The sequence below is a fragment of the Zeugodacus cucurbitae genome, chromosome 6 (genome assembly GCF_028554725.1).
Source record: "Zeugodacus cucurbitae isolate PBARC_wt_2022May chromosome 6, idZeuCucr1.2, whole genome shotgun sequence".
NCBI lineage: Eukaryota > Metazoa > Arthropoda > Insecta > Diptera > Tephritidae > Zeugodacus > Zeugodacus cucurbitae.
This window is the reverse complement of record NC_071671.1, coordinates 23,898,126-23,915,034: the sequence shown is the minus strand read 5'-3', so window position 1 is coordinate 23,915,034 and position 16,909 is coordinate 23,898,126. Positions and strand designations below refer to the sequence as shown.

At 36.2% G+C, this 16,909-nt stretch overlaps 3 protein-coding genes across 6 annotated transcripts in view; 1 reads left to right on the top strand and 2 right to left on the bottom strand.

Annotated features, from left to right (window-relative positions):
- Nucleotides 1-276: 276 nt before the first annotated feature.
- LOC105210726 (uncharacterized) lies at nt 277-5,407 on the bottom strand. 4 transcript variants are annotated; one of them, XM_054233010.1, is made up of 5 exons: nt 5,270-5,407; nt 5,129-5,211; nt 4,948-5,041; nt 4,128-4,877; nt 277-4,059 (listed from the first exon to the last, which is right to left on the bottom strand). In XM_054233010.1, the coding sequence occupies exons 3-5, from the start codon at nt 5,028-5,030 to the stop codon at nt 1,215-1,217; spliced, it is 3,678 nt and encodes a 1,225-aa protein (XP_054088985.1). In that variant the 5' UTR covers nt 5,031-5,041; nt 5,129-5,211; nt 5,270-5,407; the 3' UTR covers nt 277-1,214. The 4 variants fall into 4 exon arrangements, with proteins under 4 accessions (XP_054088985.1, XP_054088983.1, XP_011180163.1 ...); XM_054233008.1 differs by having other exon boundaries at nt 4,948-5,211; XM_011181861.3 differs by lacking the exon at nt 5,129-5,211 and having other exon boundaries at nt 5,270-5,368.
- A 351-nt stretch (nt 5,408-5,758) lies between these two features.
- Nucleotides 5,759-16,909, top strand: part of LOC105210733 (cytoplasmic phosphatidylinositol transfer protein 1) — a 324,861-nt gene continuing 313,710 nt past the window's right edge. Inside the window, exon 1 of the mRNA XM_011181869.3 lies at nt 5,759-5,897. The gene's annotated coding sequence lies outside the window, so the exon portion shown is untranslated. The remainder of the gene's footprint in view (nt 5,898-16,909) is intronic.
- LOC105210727 (serine-rich adhesin for platelets) lies at nt 6,237-9,101 on the bottom strand. Its single transcript, XM_054233012.1, has 2 exons — nt 8,735-9,101; nt 6,237-8,521 (listed from the first exon to the last, which is right to left on the bottom strand). The coding sequence occupies exons 1-2, from the start codon at nt 8,967-8,969 to the stop codon at nt 6,336-6,338; spliced, it is 2,421 nt and encodes an 806-aa protein (XP_054088987.1). The 5' UTR covers nt 8,970-9,101; the 3' UTR covers nt 6,237-6,335.

Below are 16,909 nucleotides of genomic sequence, written 5' to 3'. Positions count from 1 at the left end.
ATAGTACTAAAATTATATTATTAATGTTATCAATATACACATTTAAAATTTCAAAAACTTTCAACATGCCAAAACATGACAAATTCTGATTTTTTTAATATATAAACTTTATTTCCCAAAACTCTCAACATAGCTTGTTATTGTTGTTAGATTATATTTTTAACTGCTTCTGTCTCAATGCATGTGGGTCGTATGACTTAAGTTAATAATTATTAGTACAAGTTTATTTTCAGTTAAAGAGTTTAATAAAACAAAAAGATTTAAATAAAATATAAATTAAGAAATTTTAATTGTTTTATTTACAGAGTGGACATATTTATGAAATAAAATAAAGCTGTGTTTTTAAGTGACAAAAGTTTAATCCTTGCGATCACGGATTCAAGCATTCTCTCGATTGAGGACTGTTTAAATTAAAGTTAATTTGTAGCCAGATTTTTATAAAATATCAATAAATAGCAAGAATAAAATCAAATTTAAAAGGTTTATATTTTTGCAAAACAAAAAATTAATAATTTGAAAAATTAAAATTTAATATGTCTCAACAAAAAAAAATTACAGAATTACGCACCCCCTAGAGATATGCAAATAGCCCAAAAACTAGTATATACAAAATTTTGGGTCAATCAAAAAAGGTTTAGAGGTTGCGCAAGGAGCTTGAAATCCTGAAAAATTAAGAATTTTTGCCATTTTTATGTCTCCATATTTCAAAGCCACACTATCTGGTTTCCATACCGTAATAAGATCTGCATTTTATTACCTTTCCAAAATTACCACAGTCTTAAAAATCGGTCGATTGATGATAGAGTTACAGAAATACAAATATGAAAGTAAATTTAATGTGGCGCATTCTCAAGCGTCGCATGCTCGTGATATACCGTTATAACGGTTCTAATGTTATTCTTATTATCTTATTACGGTATGGAAAACCAGTAAGGGATAGTGTGACTTTGAAATATGGAAGTCTGAGACATAAAAATGGCAAAAATTTATATTTTTTCAGGATTTCAAGCTCCTTGCGCAACCTCTAAACCTTTTTTGATTGACCCAAAACTTTGTATATACTAGTTTTTGGGCTATTCGCCTATTTCTAGGGGGTGCGATCGAGAATCCAGAAACTTTTTTTATCCTCCATACAACTAAGGGCCACCCTAATGTGCATATATGCTTAAATTTAATTTAATTTAAATAATTATTTATTACAATAATATAAATAATTATTTTTTATCGCGAATAGTCAACAGTTTCGGAGCATTTTTCTCCTCCTCAATTTCGGCCACCAAACGCACCGCCTCCTGCTTGAGACGTATCAGCACTTGCACGCGTTTCATTTCTAAGCGCTGCTTGCGCACCGCATCCTGTAACAGCTCCAACTGATCGAATAACCGCTGTTTATACTGCACGACGTCATCGCACGTTTGTGTACCCACTGTGGCGGTGGGCTTATTCAGTTGTCGCATCAACGACTGGCACGGGTAGGCGTACTCATTGAGCGTATTGTCCGGTGGCAGCAACATCGTGTCATCGAAGTGTTTCTCGCATATAAACAAGTTTTTACGCCAACCGGACGCTATATCCAAACCGAGTTGTATGAACCAAAAATGGCGTTGCAGGGTTTGCTCGTCGGGTGTGGGAAATTCGTAGAGTTTGCGAAAATGTGCGCATTCCAAAACACAAGATGGCGCTGTTGCAACGTTATCAGCGATTACGTGAGTTGTTGTTGTTGGCGCCAAACTTTTTGCTGCTTCGGGTTGCTGCGGCAATTCGTCCTCAACATCGTCTTGTGTATTACATAATGTCGATTTGTTGTTGTTTTTAGGCTTTTCAGTGGTTTTTGCCTTTATTATACGCTTAGCTTTGGCCAATAAATCGTCGATTGTATTATGCCTGGATGCGGTTTTCTTGTGTGTTAGCGCCAAATAATCTTCAAATGTTGTTGTATTTGTTGCTGCTGTTCTTGTCGAGTTTGTTGCTGCCGAATTGATCATTTTCTGCATAATTTCTTTTCGATTTTTCTGTGTTTGTTGCGTTCCCATGTCCGAAAATCTCACTTTATTACCGTTAGCTGCAGTGGTTGCCTGCTTGCTGTTTATTATTCGTACGTTTGTTATTTTTGCACGTTTAGTATCATCCAGAGCCGCGGGTTTTCCACTAATTAACGATTGCTTCGGGTTTATTATCTCCACGTTGGTAATGCGGAAAGCGTTCGGATTGTCTTTATTAACAATTTTTGTTGTTGTTGTTGTTGTTGTTGTTGTATTAGCAATCTGTCTCATTATTTGTTTGTTGCCAGCTGCCATTAAATTGCCGGCAATTCCATTTTGTTGAATGTTGAGTTTTTCCCTTTCACCGGCTTGTTTTATTTGCTCAACTAGCTTTCTTGCCGCCAAAGCAAAGGCATCAGGCTGCTGCTGTTGCTGTGTGTTGTTGCTCACACCAGTCGTGGCCACATTTATACTCGGCACCTGTTGCATGGTCTGCACCACTTGCTGCCAACTCTCGGCCAAAGCGACTGCTTTTGTTAATGCATTTGTGTTTTGTTGTTGTTGTTGCGGTTGTGCCGTTATTACAGTTTTATTAAAGTTTGTTGTGTTATGTTGTTGTTGTTGTTGTTGTAGCGGCTTCGGTTGTGCTGTTATTACATTTTTATTAAAGTTTGTTCTGTTAGGTGGTTGTTTTCGTTGTACCGTTATTACATGCTTATTAAAGGTAACTGCTTTCTTTTGTGTCGACACTTTGTCGGTATCAAGTGGCTCATCGGGTATTATTAGATCGTCATCATCACCATCATCTTTGCTTGCCCCAACTGTTTTATATTTGACTACTTTATTCTTTCTGCCTAACAATACAGAGATGTTTTCGGTAGGATAACTTTCGACCAAATGGTCTAATACAGGATATTCCATTACGGCGTTTCCAGCGCCCGCTTCGTTTACGTCGTCACCACTAAAGTTGCTCAAGACAGCTGTGTTAGCGCTGTCATTTTTGTGATATTCGTAGTTGTCCTCACGCCCCCATAATTCTTCAACATTTTGCGGCACACTAAATTTCACCTTTTTCGCCGTGGCATAATCGTAATCGAAATTCCTACGCTTTATATTGTATATTGGTCCATCTTCAGTATTTTTACAGTTATCGTAACTGTCTTCACGCCCCCAAAATTCACTGTTATTTTGCTGTTCATCAGCTGTATGCGTAAATTTCGACATTTTCACTGTGGTGTAACCTGAATCATTTCGCTTTATGTTGTATACTGGTGCATACCAATCACTACTCTCTTCAACTGTATAATCCATATCCATGGGACTTGCTGACCTGCTAGTCTCATCCTCACTCAGCTCATCGTAGCCCTCATAGATCTCTTTTGGTATTGGATGCACTTTTATGTTTAGTTTCGGTTCGATTGGTTCAGTCCAAACCGATGGCTGATATTTATTACAGTCCAAGGGATCAGTTGCTTCTAAAATTTGTTTCATTGATACCACATAACCGTCTTTATGTTGTAGAAATACACCTAATGAACGTATTTTTACATAGTCTACTGATTTTGGTGGATTTTGACTAGCAGTTGGCGCAACGGTCACTTCTGTTTGATAAGGAATGTTCGAATCATGTGTTGTTTGGTCAAATGTTGGAGTTTGTGGTGAAATTTGAGCTGGTGAATGCATTATTTTTATGGGAAGAGGCGGAGAAATCATTGTTGTTGTTGCACTAGTTGGTGAAAACATTGTAGTTGATGTACCATTTGGCGACAACATTATTGTAGTAGTTGCTGTAGGCATTTTAGTTGTTGTTGCAGTTGGTGTTTGTGTTGTAGTTGTAGTAGATATTGTCACCTCAAACGTTAAGGCGTCTAATCTTTGTAGCGACCAATTTTTACACACGTCACTACTAGTGGTGTACTGCTGCTGTGTTTGGAGTTCCAAATTTTGATCTGGTATGGCGTGCGCTTGTAAATATGGCCCCACACGCATTTCTTCACTAAAATGACGATCACAAGCGTACAAATTGTGCTTGTACAACTCAGGACTGCGACCGAATTTCTGTAACCACGTTTCGCGCCTAAAATGAGTGAAATATTTTTATTTGTAATATATTTATTTATTATAATTTGTTAATGTATACGTTACATTTTTGCATCCTTCATTGGAAATTGGTACTTTCTCCTATAATCCGTACACTTTTGTACGCACGCTGTATGCGCCTCCAACTTTTCTGGTATTGATTTAATTAGCGGTGGCGGCAAATTTTTATTCGGATAAGCGCCACGTATCAATTTCGAAAGTCCTATCATGTGTATGTCGAAGTGTTGATCACAAACGAAAATGCGTTTTTCGGTATATAAAGCTGGATCCTTGCCCAACAAGTATAGCCATTTTTCGCGCCTTTCCAACTCGGTTTCGATTGATGGCAGTATGTGTAACGAACGTCTACCTACACATTGTAGTATGCACTTTCTTTTACGTTTGTATTTTACAGGCTTTTCTTCCATTGGCGGCGGTTCCTCTTGTTCATCTGCGCTTTGTGTAGTGTCGCTGGCATTGTCTTCGGAGTGTGCACGTTCTTCGGAAATTGGCAATATATGTGTTATGGATGCGAATTCTAATTCTAAGTCGCAATCTTCCGGTGGTAGCAACCATTCATCGCAAAAATTATCATGCAGGAGAGGATCGGGTTTCCCATCCGATTTGTAGTAACTGTAAAGTTCTGTATAGGGTTCATCTTTATTGTATGGCGACAAGTTTACATCGGGATATGCGTTTTTACGCAGTAGTCTACTAAATGTCATGCGGGAGGTGAAATGTCGCCGGCATACGTACAAATTTTTCTGTGGAAATTGTTCTGGCACTTTACCAAATTGTCGTATCCAGAGATCACGTCTGAAATTTAAGTAAATATGTATGTATGAGGTATTTGACAAATGCGACAATATTTTGCTTCCACACTCACCTGGCTACATCTGTTTTCGGTGGAAATGGGTACAATACGGCACTACGCAGTGGACAACCAGCAAAACATCGACGTAGAGGCATTGTTGATAATTCTAAATAAAATGTTAAAATGAATACAGATCCTTTGATAATCAACTACTAAAACTTATGCGCATAAAGAATATAAGAACAAAATATACATAGATCACGTAAGCTTTGCTTTATTGCTGTATTATTAAATCACGTAAGCTTTGCATTATTTCTGTATTTTTAAACAATTTTTCTGAAAAGTATTGAATTTTTTAATATTTATTAACTCATGCAAAACACATTCTTCTTACCGCTCTCAGAATTTTTATTGTTTATTTCTAATGAACAGCTGTTCACACATTTTTTAGACAGTGTTGTTATATTTGACGCTTATTATCGATAGGTTTGGCATCGAGTTTCTGCTGTCTTTCCGTATATCGCTGTCATTTATCGAAGCTAACGTTTGAAAATTAAATTGTGCGGGAATATCCGGTCGTGATAAAATAGAAATTAAGTGCAATTATAATAAAAGCAAAACGTATTTTATAATAAATATTGTAGACGTGAATATAGAATAATGAAATTAATATCGTAAACGACAAAAAGGGACAATTGCATTTCAGCTTTATTGCTAATAAAGAACTTCGGCGCGCTCTGGTGGATTCGGCTATAATCGCTTAAAGCGGTTTCTACGCCAAATATATATATATATATAAAGAACTTCGTGCATAACCTAATTTCATTGCAATGACTAAGGAAGTGAATATAATATATGTATAATACTTTTTATGAAATGTAAATACATAAGTTGAAGTCTTTTGTAAACTATATAATTCGAAAATAGTAAATATAAATGTATTGTGTTCACAAGCGTGAAATATATATCCCAAATACCACGGCTCAATGTATTTACAGCTGCAGGTCTCTTTAAGGTCACAGGTGGGTGCAGTCACTTACGTTGTTTAAATATTGTCACACACAAACAGATAAACAATTATGCAAGTGTCTTCTTAAAATTGTAAATGCCTTAAGAGTAGAGCTCTTGGTATTCGACTTAATATTCGTGCGAACGGCTACAAACCGGATATTCGAATAGTCGGTTTTCCGGTTAATCGAATAATTTTAAGAGCCCTACTTAAGAGCACAATTGGAATTTTCGGTTCATAGACAATTGGAAAACAAGCGACCAAAAGAGCGGCTTACCACATGAATGCAATATCCTTACATGTAAATTAGTACTACTCATCAATTATATCTACATTATACTTTTTTTTTGAATAACAATATTATATTTATTTGCATACAAATATTTCAAACACATATTTAAATATACTTTAGTTATAATCACACAATATTAATGCTAGCTAACATAGTCAACTAAGATTTATTCAACACATTTGTTGTATTTAAAAATTTCATTGCAGCTTTTAGTGACATAATTTCTTCGGCTTGTTGTTGCACTTTTTCTTTTAATTCCCAAATATTTTTCAAAATCTTTACTGTGCTGTCTTTTGTTTGGGTTAGCTGATTACGGTTTGCATTACTAATACCACTAATATTATTAAATATTTCATAGGTACATAAATCTGATTCAATATCTATTTGGCTACCCGTATCTGATGTTGTTGTAATATTTTTAGTGTTATCTACATCTTCAACTGTTTCCATATCTTTTTGGTTATCTGTACCTGCAGCTGATTCGATATCTTCCAGTGTTTTTGTGGCTTCATCTGATTCGACATTGCTAGATTCGTTATCTATGCTTTTAGATAAGTCGATGTCTATTGGATTTTCGGTGCCTTCGGCTGATTTCTCATCTTTTAGGTTATCTGTGCTCTCAGCTAATTCGATATCTTCTAGTGTTTTTGTGTCTTTGGCAGATTCCACATCTTTTAGGACATTTGTGCTTTCAGCTAATTCGGTATCCTTAAGGTTTTTGATTCCCTCGGATGATTCCACATCTTTTAAGTCATTGGATCTTTTAGCTGATTCGATATCCTTTCTGTTTTTGGTATCTTCTCCTGATTCCACATCGTTTTGGATATCTGTGCCTTCAGCAGATTTGTTATCTATTTGATTTTTCGTGATTTCGATTGATTTCACGGCATTTACGTTATCTATGCTTTCATTTGATTCCACATCTTTTAGTGTTTCGGCTTTTTCCAAAATTTTCAATTTATCTGTGCGTGCAGTTGATTCCACATCTTTGGTAGCCTCTGCGTCTTCGGCTGACTCCACTTTTTCTAAGTTATCTCTGCTACCATTTGAATCCAGTGGAGTATGTATTTTTTCGATGCTTTCAGTTTTTTCCATATCTTTTCTGTTATTTGTGGTTTTGGTTACTTCCATGGATGTTGTTGTTGTTTTCGTAGCTGTTACATTTTCACTGATTTCAGATTTTGTATTCGTCGTCTGCTCCACATCCATTTCTTGTCGGTTTTCATTGCTTTTACATTTTGCAACATTACTTTCGTCATCGCATTCCATATTCGTCTCATCGTTTCCATCTATTGAATTTACACTCTCGATATCGTTTGAAACCACATTCTCTTCACTACTATTCGAATTTCCAATTGTTGTTAATTGTGCTGCAGAACACATTTTTGCGCGTTTGTGAAACTCTTTTGCTTTACGTATATAATCTGCAAGTGATTTTTGATATGAAAACGAAAGTATCGGCATCGTTGCTGGATCAGTACATTTACGTTTTCCTACCAGTGGCACTATGGGTATATTAATGGCAGTTTCTGCGTTGTTGTCCGATGTTGTGACCAAATCTTCTTTGTCGACTATAGGTTCATCAACAGCTGCCACTTCGTCTGATTCTTTGATACTAAATGCTTCACCACTATTTGAATCGGTTGTGTTCGAATCGTAACATTTATCCGCCACGTATTTTTCAGGGTAAGAATTTCTCGGTATAAATTTAATGATACCCTTACTGCCAGCAGTTGAGCTTGATCTTGTTGAAATTAATACGCAATTACGGGATTTAATTAAAGGATGCATTGGTATTTTCTGTCCTTTCAGAGTTATAGATTTATGTGCTTTCGAAGCAATTGAAAGCGGAATATGTACTGGGCGCATGACGGACTTTTTAATTGATGATGTCAGTTTTGCGATACTATTAGCAGAAGAAGCAGCAATTGGTGCGGTGTTAGTCGTTGTGATTTCATTTGTCGTTGTTGCAGCGATTGTCGTACTAGCTGATGATGCGGAATTGCTGGTGTAATTTTTAGTTTCCGCTGTAGCTTCTGGAGACTCGACATTTCTGATATCACTTTTCAGTGGCATTACGACAGACCTCGTCGTACTTTTCTCCAATTCTATTGTATTTGTTGTAGTAGCAACCGTAGTTGAAATTGTAGTATTTGTTGTTGTTGTTGCTTCTAGAGGCTGTGCATTACTGATATAATTTTTCAGTGGATTTGCGACAGAACTCGTCGTACTTTTGTCAAATTCTGTTGTATTTTTTGTAGTAGCAGGCATAGTTGAAATTGTATTTGTTGTTGTGGTTGCAGTTTTTTTCAATTCTATTGAATTTGTTGTAGTAGCGGCCGTATCTGAAATCGTAGTATTAGTCAATGTTTCAGTTTTCACATCATCATTGGAAATATTAACAATTGTAGATTTAGAACTGCTACCGTCCATAAAATTTGTTGCATGTCTTTCGTTTAACGTTTCATTAATAAATGTTAGAAAAGGATTAAGCGTCTTCCTTTTTTTAGATTTCATATTTGTTGTTTTAAGTAATAGCGAAGTCTTCAATGATTTACCTTCATCAGGATCTTTGAGCACATCATATACCTTTTGTGTTGACACATATTCTTCAAATGTACGACGCGGTTTACTATTTATTGGTCTGGTAGTGATGTTGGTATTGGCGATCAAAGCGTCCCAATCAATTTCTACTTCATCGCTAGACTTTACAGATATTTCTTCTGTGTTTCCTACATCTTCCACTTCACTATATGGTGATGTCGCTTCATTTGAATTTGTATCCATTTCCATTGTGAAATACACTAAAACTGTACTTATTGTAGGTTTTTTAAGATAATTGTCTTTTAAGAAGTGTAGTTAATTAATTTTTCAAATTTGCAATAAATGTGTTGTAAACAAACAAAACATATGATTTGAATTGTTGGGTTGCCATATCAAAGCGAAATGGAATATTGAAAAACTTGGCCGCACTGATGTAATAATTTTTGTACTAGCAGCTGCCATCGAATGGTCACTTCTCTGCTCGCTATCTTTGTGCGCTGCTCGCCTGTCAAAAATTTTACATTAACAACAACAAAGTTATCTAGTTGAATTCGTGCAGGAGAGTAGGCGAATACCTCATTAAAAATTCTATCGTCGCTTGCTGAGTGCCAGCAAGTTTTAAATTTTGGCATTTATTGGTTTATTGTCGACCAAGTATAGACAATTCGATTTCAGTGCTGCCAGTTCGTATGAAAATTTGGAAAGTTTGTTCGATTGGCTTGTCTACAGCAGTTAGCCAACCGATGACAGCTACTATTTTTTGTATTATTAGAAATATTAGCTTAATTTCGGATTATGAACACTTTCCACTTTTGCGAAACTCCAAATAAGACGGGATTGAAGATATATTCTTATTTTATTGGAGATTTATTCCTTTTTACTACGAGGCGGTACTCCACCTGAAGGACCAATACTGGTCCATGTGTGGCTTTGGCCTACAAGACGAACATACATAACTAACCTTTGAAACGCAAGGTTTATAGGATTTTTAGTCTATAGAAATTAGTTAAAATTTTTAAAAATTCCAACGACGACTACAAATTTTGCCTTTGGTGCGTTTGGGAAATTCTAGCAGAAATACATATGTACATGCATATGTACGAATTCGCTGTGATTCTCTGCATTTGGTTTCGAAGCAATATCTTACCAATATGATCCTGTTATGATATTATCTAGATCTTCTACAAGTAACAGCAAAATATTGCGGACTTTTTCTTGTAGCTGGTTCAAATTTCGGGAGCTTCAAAGAATTCAACCTAAATACATATGTATGTAAAATATAGTAGATCAATAAATCATTTTTTTACTTAACTGTGCCAAATTATCTGTAAATTTAATGTTAATGTTATAAATAACAATGTGTATGTATGTATGTATGCAGTTTTTCCCAAGACTTGTGGCGTTGTCTTGTAGGACCGTGGCGTTGTCTTGTAGGATAATAATATTAATTTATTATTATCAACGATAAAGTTAGACAACTTTCAAGTTGAAATGAAGAAGCTGTTGCGGTTTACGCAAGTTTACAATAAGGAGGCACATTGTTTTATTATTGAAGCAAACTAACTACGGTTGCGGGACTACATACTCATATATAGGCTGGGTTAGTCGACCGCTTGCCGCTTACAGTTAACATATGAGAGGAAGAGCGGTCTTTATTCTTCTTACAGCGTGAAACATATGTATGTGTGTACGAGAATGTGTGTGTTGGGATTTGGTTTGTAGTAAAATATTTGTTGCGTAAATTAGTTTTGAGAATTCGCAGGCGACCTCTAGTTTGGTGGGGTTCTTCTAACTGCTTGGTAAGCAATTTTTTGTACTGTTATTCACTTGTTTAGAAGCTTGTGGCTTATGTTTTTGTAATAAAACCAGTAAATTTACTTTACGGTTTTCGCGTTACTCATTTAAGTGTTGGTTTCGAAACAGTAACGAGTCGTATATGTACATACATATACATATGGGAAAGCAGAGAAAACTTTTTGAATTTATTTTGTTTTTGTTTTGTGTTAAGACGATTTGCGACAATTTAACTGTGTTCATATATTAGGCTCCTCTTTTCTACGATCATTTACTTTTTTCTTCCTACATACTCTCCCTTGGGGCTGGATCTAGTTTGGATGGTTTACGTTGAAGAAGCCTTTATCGGAAGCTTTAAGGTTTTCTAGCTGAGAATGTAGTTATGGTTATTTTTATTCTGCAAATAATTCGTCCAAAGACCCGACGATCGGGGAACTGAATGTAGTTCTTCTTCGATATTCGAAAGGAAACTTTTTCATTTTTTAATTTAGTTAAGATACTTTACATACTCAGAGCCTTATCAATTTTAATCCTCCCAAAAAAAGCTTAGCTTGGATAAATATACCTGTAGGCGATATCAGTCCATTTTTTATTTTTGCTTCCGGAGCAAAGGTTGGCTACAGGCCCCTCGCTAGAAGGTTTTCGTTTTCCTATATATAATGTTCTTAAAAAATATTATTAAATTGGCTCTCGGCTTCACTGCCGCCCTTTTCTTGGACATAATGGTCTTAAAATTTAAAAAGGTGTTATATAAGCAATAGTCTCAATTTGTCTCTGGGGTGGCTAACACCTTTTTGAATCTCATCAATTTCAATCCTCTCAGAATAAGCTTTAGCTACAAGGGTACAGGTACATTTTGATTTTTTTTTCTACTTCTGGAAGCATTTTTTAGGATGTGGATGAATGATACACTATAGTATGTATCGTTCATGTTCTATCGGCTTGAAGGCCGCTATTTTTCTAGCCCAGATGGTCAGTTTCCCGTCCAGTTTTTCTGAACGCTTTTGTGTCCAGGGATCTATTGAAGAGTCATACAGTACTTTTTGTGCAAATAATTTATAGGTCTTAGTCGTTGTGTCCTTACATTTGAATTCAATATAAACACGTTAAAAGTTAACGTTACTTAACGGCAATGGTTTTCATATCACTGTTATCAACGCTGCTTGAAAATTTCGCATTTTCCGTGTGAAATTTAACGCAACAAACTTATGAATAGGTGATCGAGGTCATAAATGGGTGCGAGAGTGCGTCATACTTACAGCCAAACTTCACAGCATGAATTTCTCAGCAACGCTTTTTATATACGAGTAACCCACAGAGTGCGAGTGTGTAGCGCAGTCTACTTTCTTCTAGCCGCGCATGTGAACACTAATGTAACTAATAAATTCTCCAAATTGCATTTGACATACGCGTTGGGTGTCATAATTCAGGCTTCACTTGCCGCTTCATGACCCGAGCGCGACTTATGACTATACATGTGTGGAGAATTTATATGACACATGCTATAAACACACACACATCGCTACATATGTGTGCTCTCACGGTGAAAATTATGCTGTTGCTTTGAATGAATGAGTGAAGTAAAAAACAACAGTTAGAAGTTACACACACACTCACATGTACATATAAACATATTTACCGATGCACACGTGAGGCACCCATTTGCGCGAAAATTTATGACAAACTACATTAATGCAAGAGCGCAGCGCTGAGTCCTTAATGTATGAGCCTGTGTTGAAGTGCTACGGCGGAAAAGCTATAAAAATATTGTTAAAAAATTTATTATCAAATAAAACAATAATATATTGCATAGCGGCCATAAAATACAGGGATGCAAGCAGAATGTGTAGGTCGAAAACTAACCATGTGGCCTAAAAGGAGCGCCTGTAGAGTGTCAACAAAGCTTACCTTTGTTATATACAGGTTAATGTTTATGTTTGGTGTTGAAAATACACTTTATTACTCAAGGATAATGCATAAATAGTGAAGTGTGTCGGTAAGTAGAGCCTTGTTAACATTTCAAATTTGTGTTTTGTTGCTTTTTTATGTTCTAAAGTTATTGAAAATTATATAAAATCTTGGAAAATCAACTTTATTTGGTGTCTTCTCAAGCTTCTAAAAATTTTAAGATACTTAAGACACTTTAAAAAGGGATTCATGCCTCCATGTCTTAAATTCACTCGACCGCTGAGTGACGAGAAAGCTTGTATTTTTCGCGGCCCTGGACTCATAAACAGAACTCTAATAATTGTAAGTATTACTTAAAAAACTTTATAAAGAAATGTATTTTCGCAAAACTCAGAAGTGGCATATGATAATTAAAAATGTAAGATAAAATCTAATATGAATTAAGAAACATAATTATTGCTTTAATGAATCGTAGTACACTTATATTTCTTTGAAATACATATACATACATAGGTTATGTAAATTTAAGTAGAGATTCTAGACCCGTACACCTTTATTCTCTGAATATTATTGTGCAACACCTCAGTAATATCGAAAAAAGTTTTCAGTAGTTTCATTGAGACCTCACACAGCTTCAATCGATTCTTTAATTTTACCATGGTGTAGAGTAAAAGAGTAAACTCACGGAGAGACATTTAAGTTAAGTTACTTAACGAATGACTAAATGTCACTTAGTTTCTAGAGATATCACATGTAGGGTATGCATTGCTAGAAGAAGTACTGAACCAATTATCGTAAAAATATGCCCATTTTATTTCTTTAAATTTCTCATAAATTTACCAACAGGTTCGGTTCACAGTCAATCATAGGCATGGAAGTCTTAAAAAATGGTATTTGGTGGACTACTGCGGCAGTCTATTCTATTTCTATTGGAAACATTTTTTATTCCCTTTGAGACCTTATATTTGTTATATTGATCCTTGATGTCTTTTTAAAAGCAATTGATGATTTTAAATGCTCTTTAAGATATCGTACACTTCGTAACAATAGTGTTGATATAAGGTATTTTAAAACAATAATTCTTCTTCATCGAGTTAGGATTAACATCATTTAAAATATCTAAGACCTCAGTTCTCTATATCAACTTATCTAATTCCCAATCACTTACAATTCTTTAACCGCGGCTCTTTAAAAAACTAAGTACACTTCAATGTAAATAGGCAATATTTATGTGAAATCGTATTATTGGCTTGGCGTCTTCGGCATCAATTTAACTGTCACAGTCTATTAATTTTATTAGTATTACTATTGGAGCAAACTAAAAAAAAAAATAAAAAGGAGAGTGAGTACGCTGCGAGCTAGTAGTAGGATGTATACCCTTCAAAGAAAGAAAATTTTAACTTTAACTTCTTTATATTAACTTTATGGTCGAAATCTATTTCGATCTACGAAAATAACGTCGGGTAATATAATATTTCGCTTGCAAGTGGTCCATTGGTAAATTTTCAGAACCTTAACCTCTTAAAGCTGCCTATTCAGATTTCTGACTTCGTATCTGCCAAACTCTCCGTGCAGGTTCATCAAACATTTGTCAAACCACAGTGTTTTTTTACCTTCTGAAGCCTTCACATCTCTGGGAAGTTTAAACAATTTCGTAACGCTCTTCTCAATAGATACCAATTATTCTTTTTCCGTTTATTGGTTTGCCTTCCGACCTCAGATTTTTTTATCGAATGGTATATGGGTATGCTCGCGAATGCATAAAATTTTTATCTGTGTAAACGGCATATCCTTTGACTGCAGTGGCTCCGCGTTACCGTCGGATTTATGTATATTTGCTGCTGTGAAGTCAGACGTAAAGTACGCGGAATGTTCTTACTTATGTGTACGTATGCACTAAATAAGCTTCAATAAAATCTGACTTATTGCCTGCTTTAGAATTTACAACCTTTTCTGGTTGGTTGAATCTTTGAGCTAAAGCCGTGGTATGAGTGGATGAGGGTTAGAAACTTAAATGTTACTTAAGTTTGATGACTGCTGAAAGTGCGTCTGGCGAATCGAATTTATACGCCACGCGTAGCTTTCTTTTTTAAATATATTGAGATTTTTAATTTAAAATATTTAATTTTGTTAGCCAATTAAGTAACTGTCACCTACCTTTAAAATAAGTATTCATTTGTTGATCCACAATTAATGGCGTACTTGATGGTCTATCCTCAACCAATTTAGTTTTGACACCTTTGGTAGATTCCTAAATAAGTTCGTAGTAATGTAGCCTTGTTAAGTTTTTGTGGTCCTAGGAAGAAATTGTTTAGTATTAACCTATAATCATTATGAGAGCAGCCAATGAATCTATTAAATGAGAAAATCGTTGGGTGGGTTCGTGGCAAACAGCAAAGTACAGTAGAAGAGTCTCTTCAGAATTCATTATACTCTCGCAACAAAAGTTGCTAAGAGAGTATTATAGTTTTGTTCACAAAACGGTTGTTTGTAAATCCTAAAACTAAACGAGTTAGATATAGGGTTATATATATCGAAATGATCAGGATGACGAGACGAGTCTGTCTGTCCGTCCGTCCGTCTGTCCGTGCAACGGATAACTTGAGTAAAAATTGAGATACCTTAATGAAACTTGGAACACGTATTCCTTGGCACCCTGAGGAGGTTGGTTTCGAAAATGGGCAATATCAGACCATTGCCTCGCCCACAAAATGGCGAAAACCAAAACCCTATAAAGTGTTATAAATAAGCCATAAATAAAGTTATAAAAGTAAAATTAGGAATAAAGGATCGCACTAGGAAGGGGCATATTTGGATGTAATTTTTTTGGGGAAGTGGGCGTGGCCCCGCCCCAAAATCGGTTATTTGTATATATCTCGCAAACCAATAAAGCTATATAAACCAAACTTTCTGCAGTCGGTTCTCCTACGTACCCCACCACACACCATGAAAATAGTTGAAATCGGATAATAACCACGCCCACCTCCCATACAAATCCCATACAGAAACACTAAATTTAACAGAAATAATAGCAGAAGGAAGCTGCACTCAGATTTTTTACAAAATGGAAAATGAGCGTGGCACATCCCACTTATGGGTCAAAAACCATATTTCAGGAACTACACGACTGATTTCAATGAAATTCGGTATATAATATTTTTTTGACATCCTGATTTTCACGTGTGAAAAATGGACGAAATCGGTTCACAACCACGACAACTTTCCATATAACTTATTTTTGAATTCCATCTTATTCCTTCACTTTAGTGCCCCATGGTTACTTTTCACCGTAAATTTCGGTAAATCTCTCAGGTGTCTTAATTTAATTCAGAGGAAATATTATTCTTCTAATAGTGTGTCTCTGTACCAGAATAGGTTAAAATCGGGTCATTACTTCCCTTATATATGAATATATGAGAATACATAATTATAGGATTTTCAAAATTACGATGAGCTTAATAGCTTATAAATCGGTTAATATGTGAAATATATTTATGCCGAATATATGGGTCAAATTGTGTGTGTTTCTTAATAAAAATATAGCAATAAATTGCGAGAGTATAAAATGTTCGGTTCGAACTTAGCCTTTCCTTACTTGTTTTAATTAATTTTCATCATGGAGGATGGGATCATGTGTAGAAGTTCACGCAAGTGAGGAAAGTTTTTGATTGTCATTCACTTGGGAGTGGCCAGAAACGATTCTTCTCCACATGGTTCAAGCAGCTCACGACTTCCGGTTTTAGACCAAGTATCCTCTGGGTAACCAAAAGACATCCGTTTGAAGGCGAGCTAAAGTGAGAAGGCGAAGCCCGCTTATGCGGTTGTGCGTAGGGCTTGGGACCCACCACATAAAAACGAAGTACCAATGAAAAATCTACGAAAGCCTCGGATGAGACACCCCCTTTTGATGACGACCCCTGCAAACGTTTTAAGGATAATGATATAAGGGCATGCACCTGGAATGTCCGGACCCTTAATTGGGAAGGTGCCTCTGCCCAGCTGGTTGATGTCCTCATACGACTCAAGGCTGACATCACCGCCATCCAAGAAGTGCGATGGACGGGACAAGGACGGAAGAAGGTGGGTCCTTGTGACATCTACTACAGCGGCCATATAAAGGAGCGCAAATTTGGCGTTGGATTTGTGGTGGGAGAGAGACTCCGTCGCAGAGTCCTGGCATTCACCCCGGTGGATGAACGTCTAGCCACAATCCGCATCAAAGCGAGGTTCTTCAACATATCGCTGATTTGCGCCCACGCCCCAACGGAAGAGAAGGACGATGTGACCAAAGATGCTTTCTATGAGCGCCTAGAACGCACCTATGAGCGCTGCCCCCGCCACGATGTAAAAGTCGTGCTTGGCGATTTTAACGCCAGGGTGGGTAAAGAAGGTGTCTTTGGCACAACAGTCGGAAAATTCAGCCTCCACGACGAAACATCGCCAAACGGCCTGAGGCTGATCGACTTCGCTGGGGCCCGAAATATGGT

Excerpts from the sequence above, each read along its gene's own strand:
- LOC105210727 (XM_054233012.1), bottom strand. The coding sequence starts at position 8,969 with ATGGAAATGGATACAAATTCAAATGAAGCGACATCACCATATAGTGAA. Across the intron at positions 8,522-8,734 it reads GCTCAAAGATCCTGATGAAG|ATACGGCCGCTACTACAACA; the intron begins GTAAATCATTGA and ends CTACGATTTCAG.
- LOC105210726 (XM_054233008.1), bottom strand. The coding sequence starts at position 5,030 with ATGCCTCTACGTCGATGTTTTGCTGGTTGTCCACTGCGTAGTGCCGTA. Across the intron at positions 4,878-4,947 it reads CCGAAAACAGATGTAGCCAG|ACGTGATCTCTGGATACGAC; the intron begins GTGAGTGTGGAA and ends CTTAAATTTCAG. Across the intron at positions 4,060-4,127 it reads CCAATGAAGGATGCAAAAAT|GCGCGAAACGTGGTTACAGA; the intron begins GTAACGTATACA and ends CACTCATTTTAG.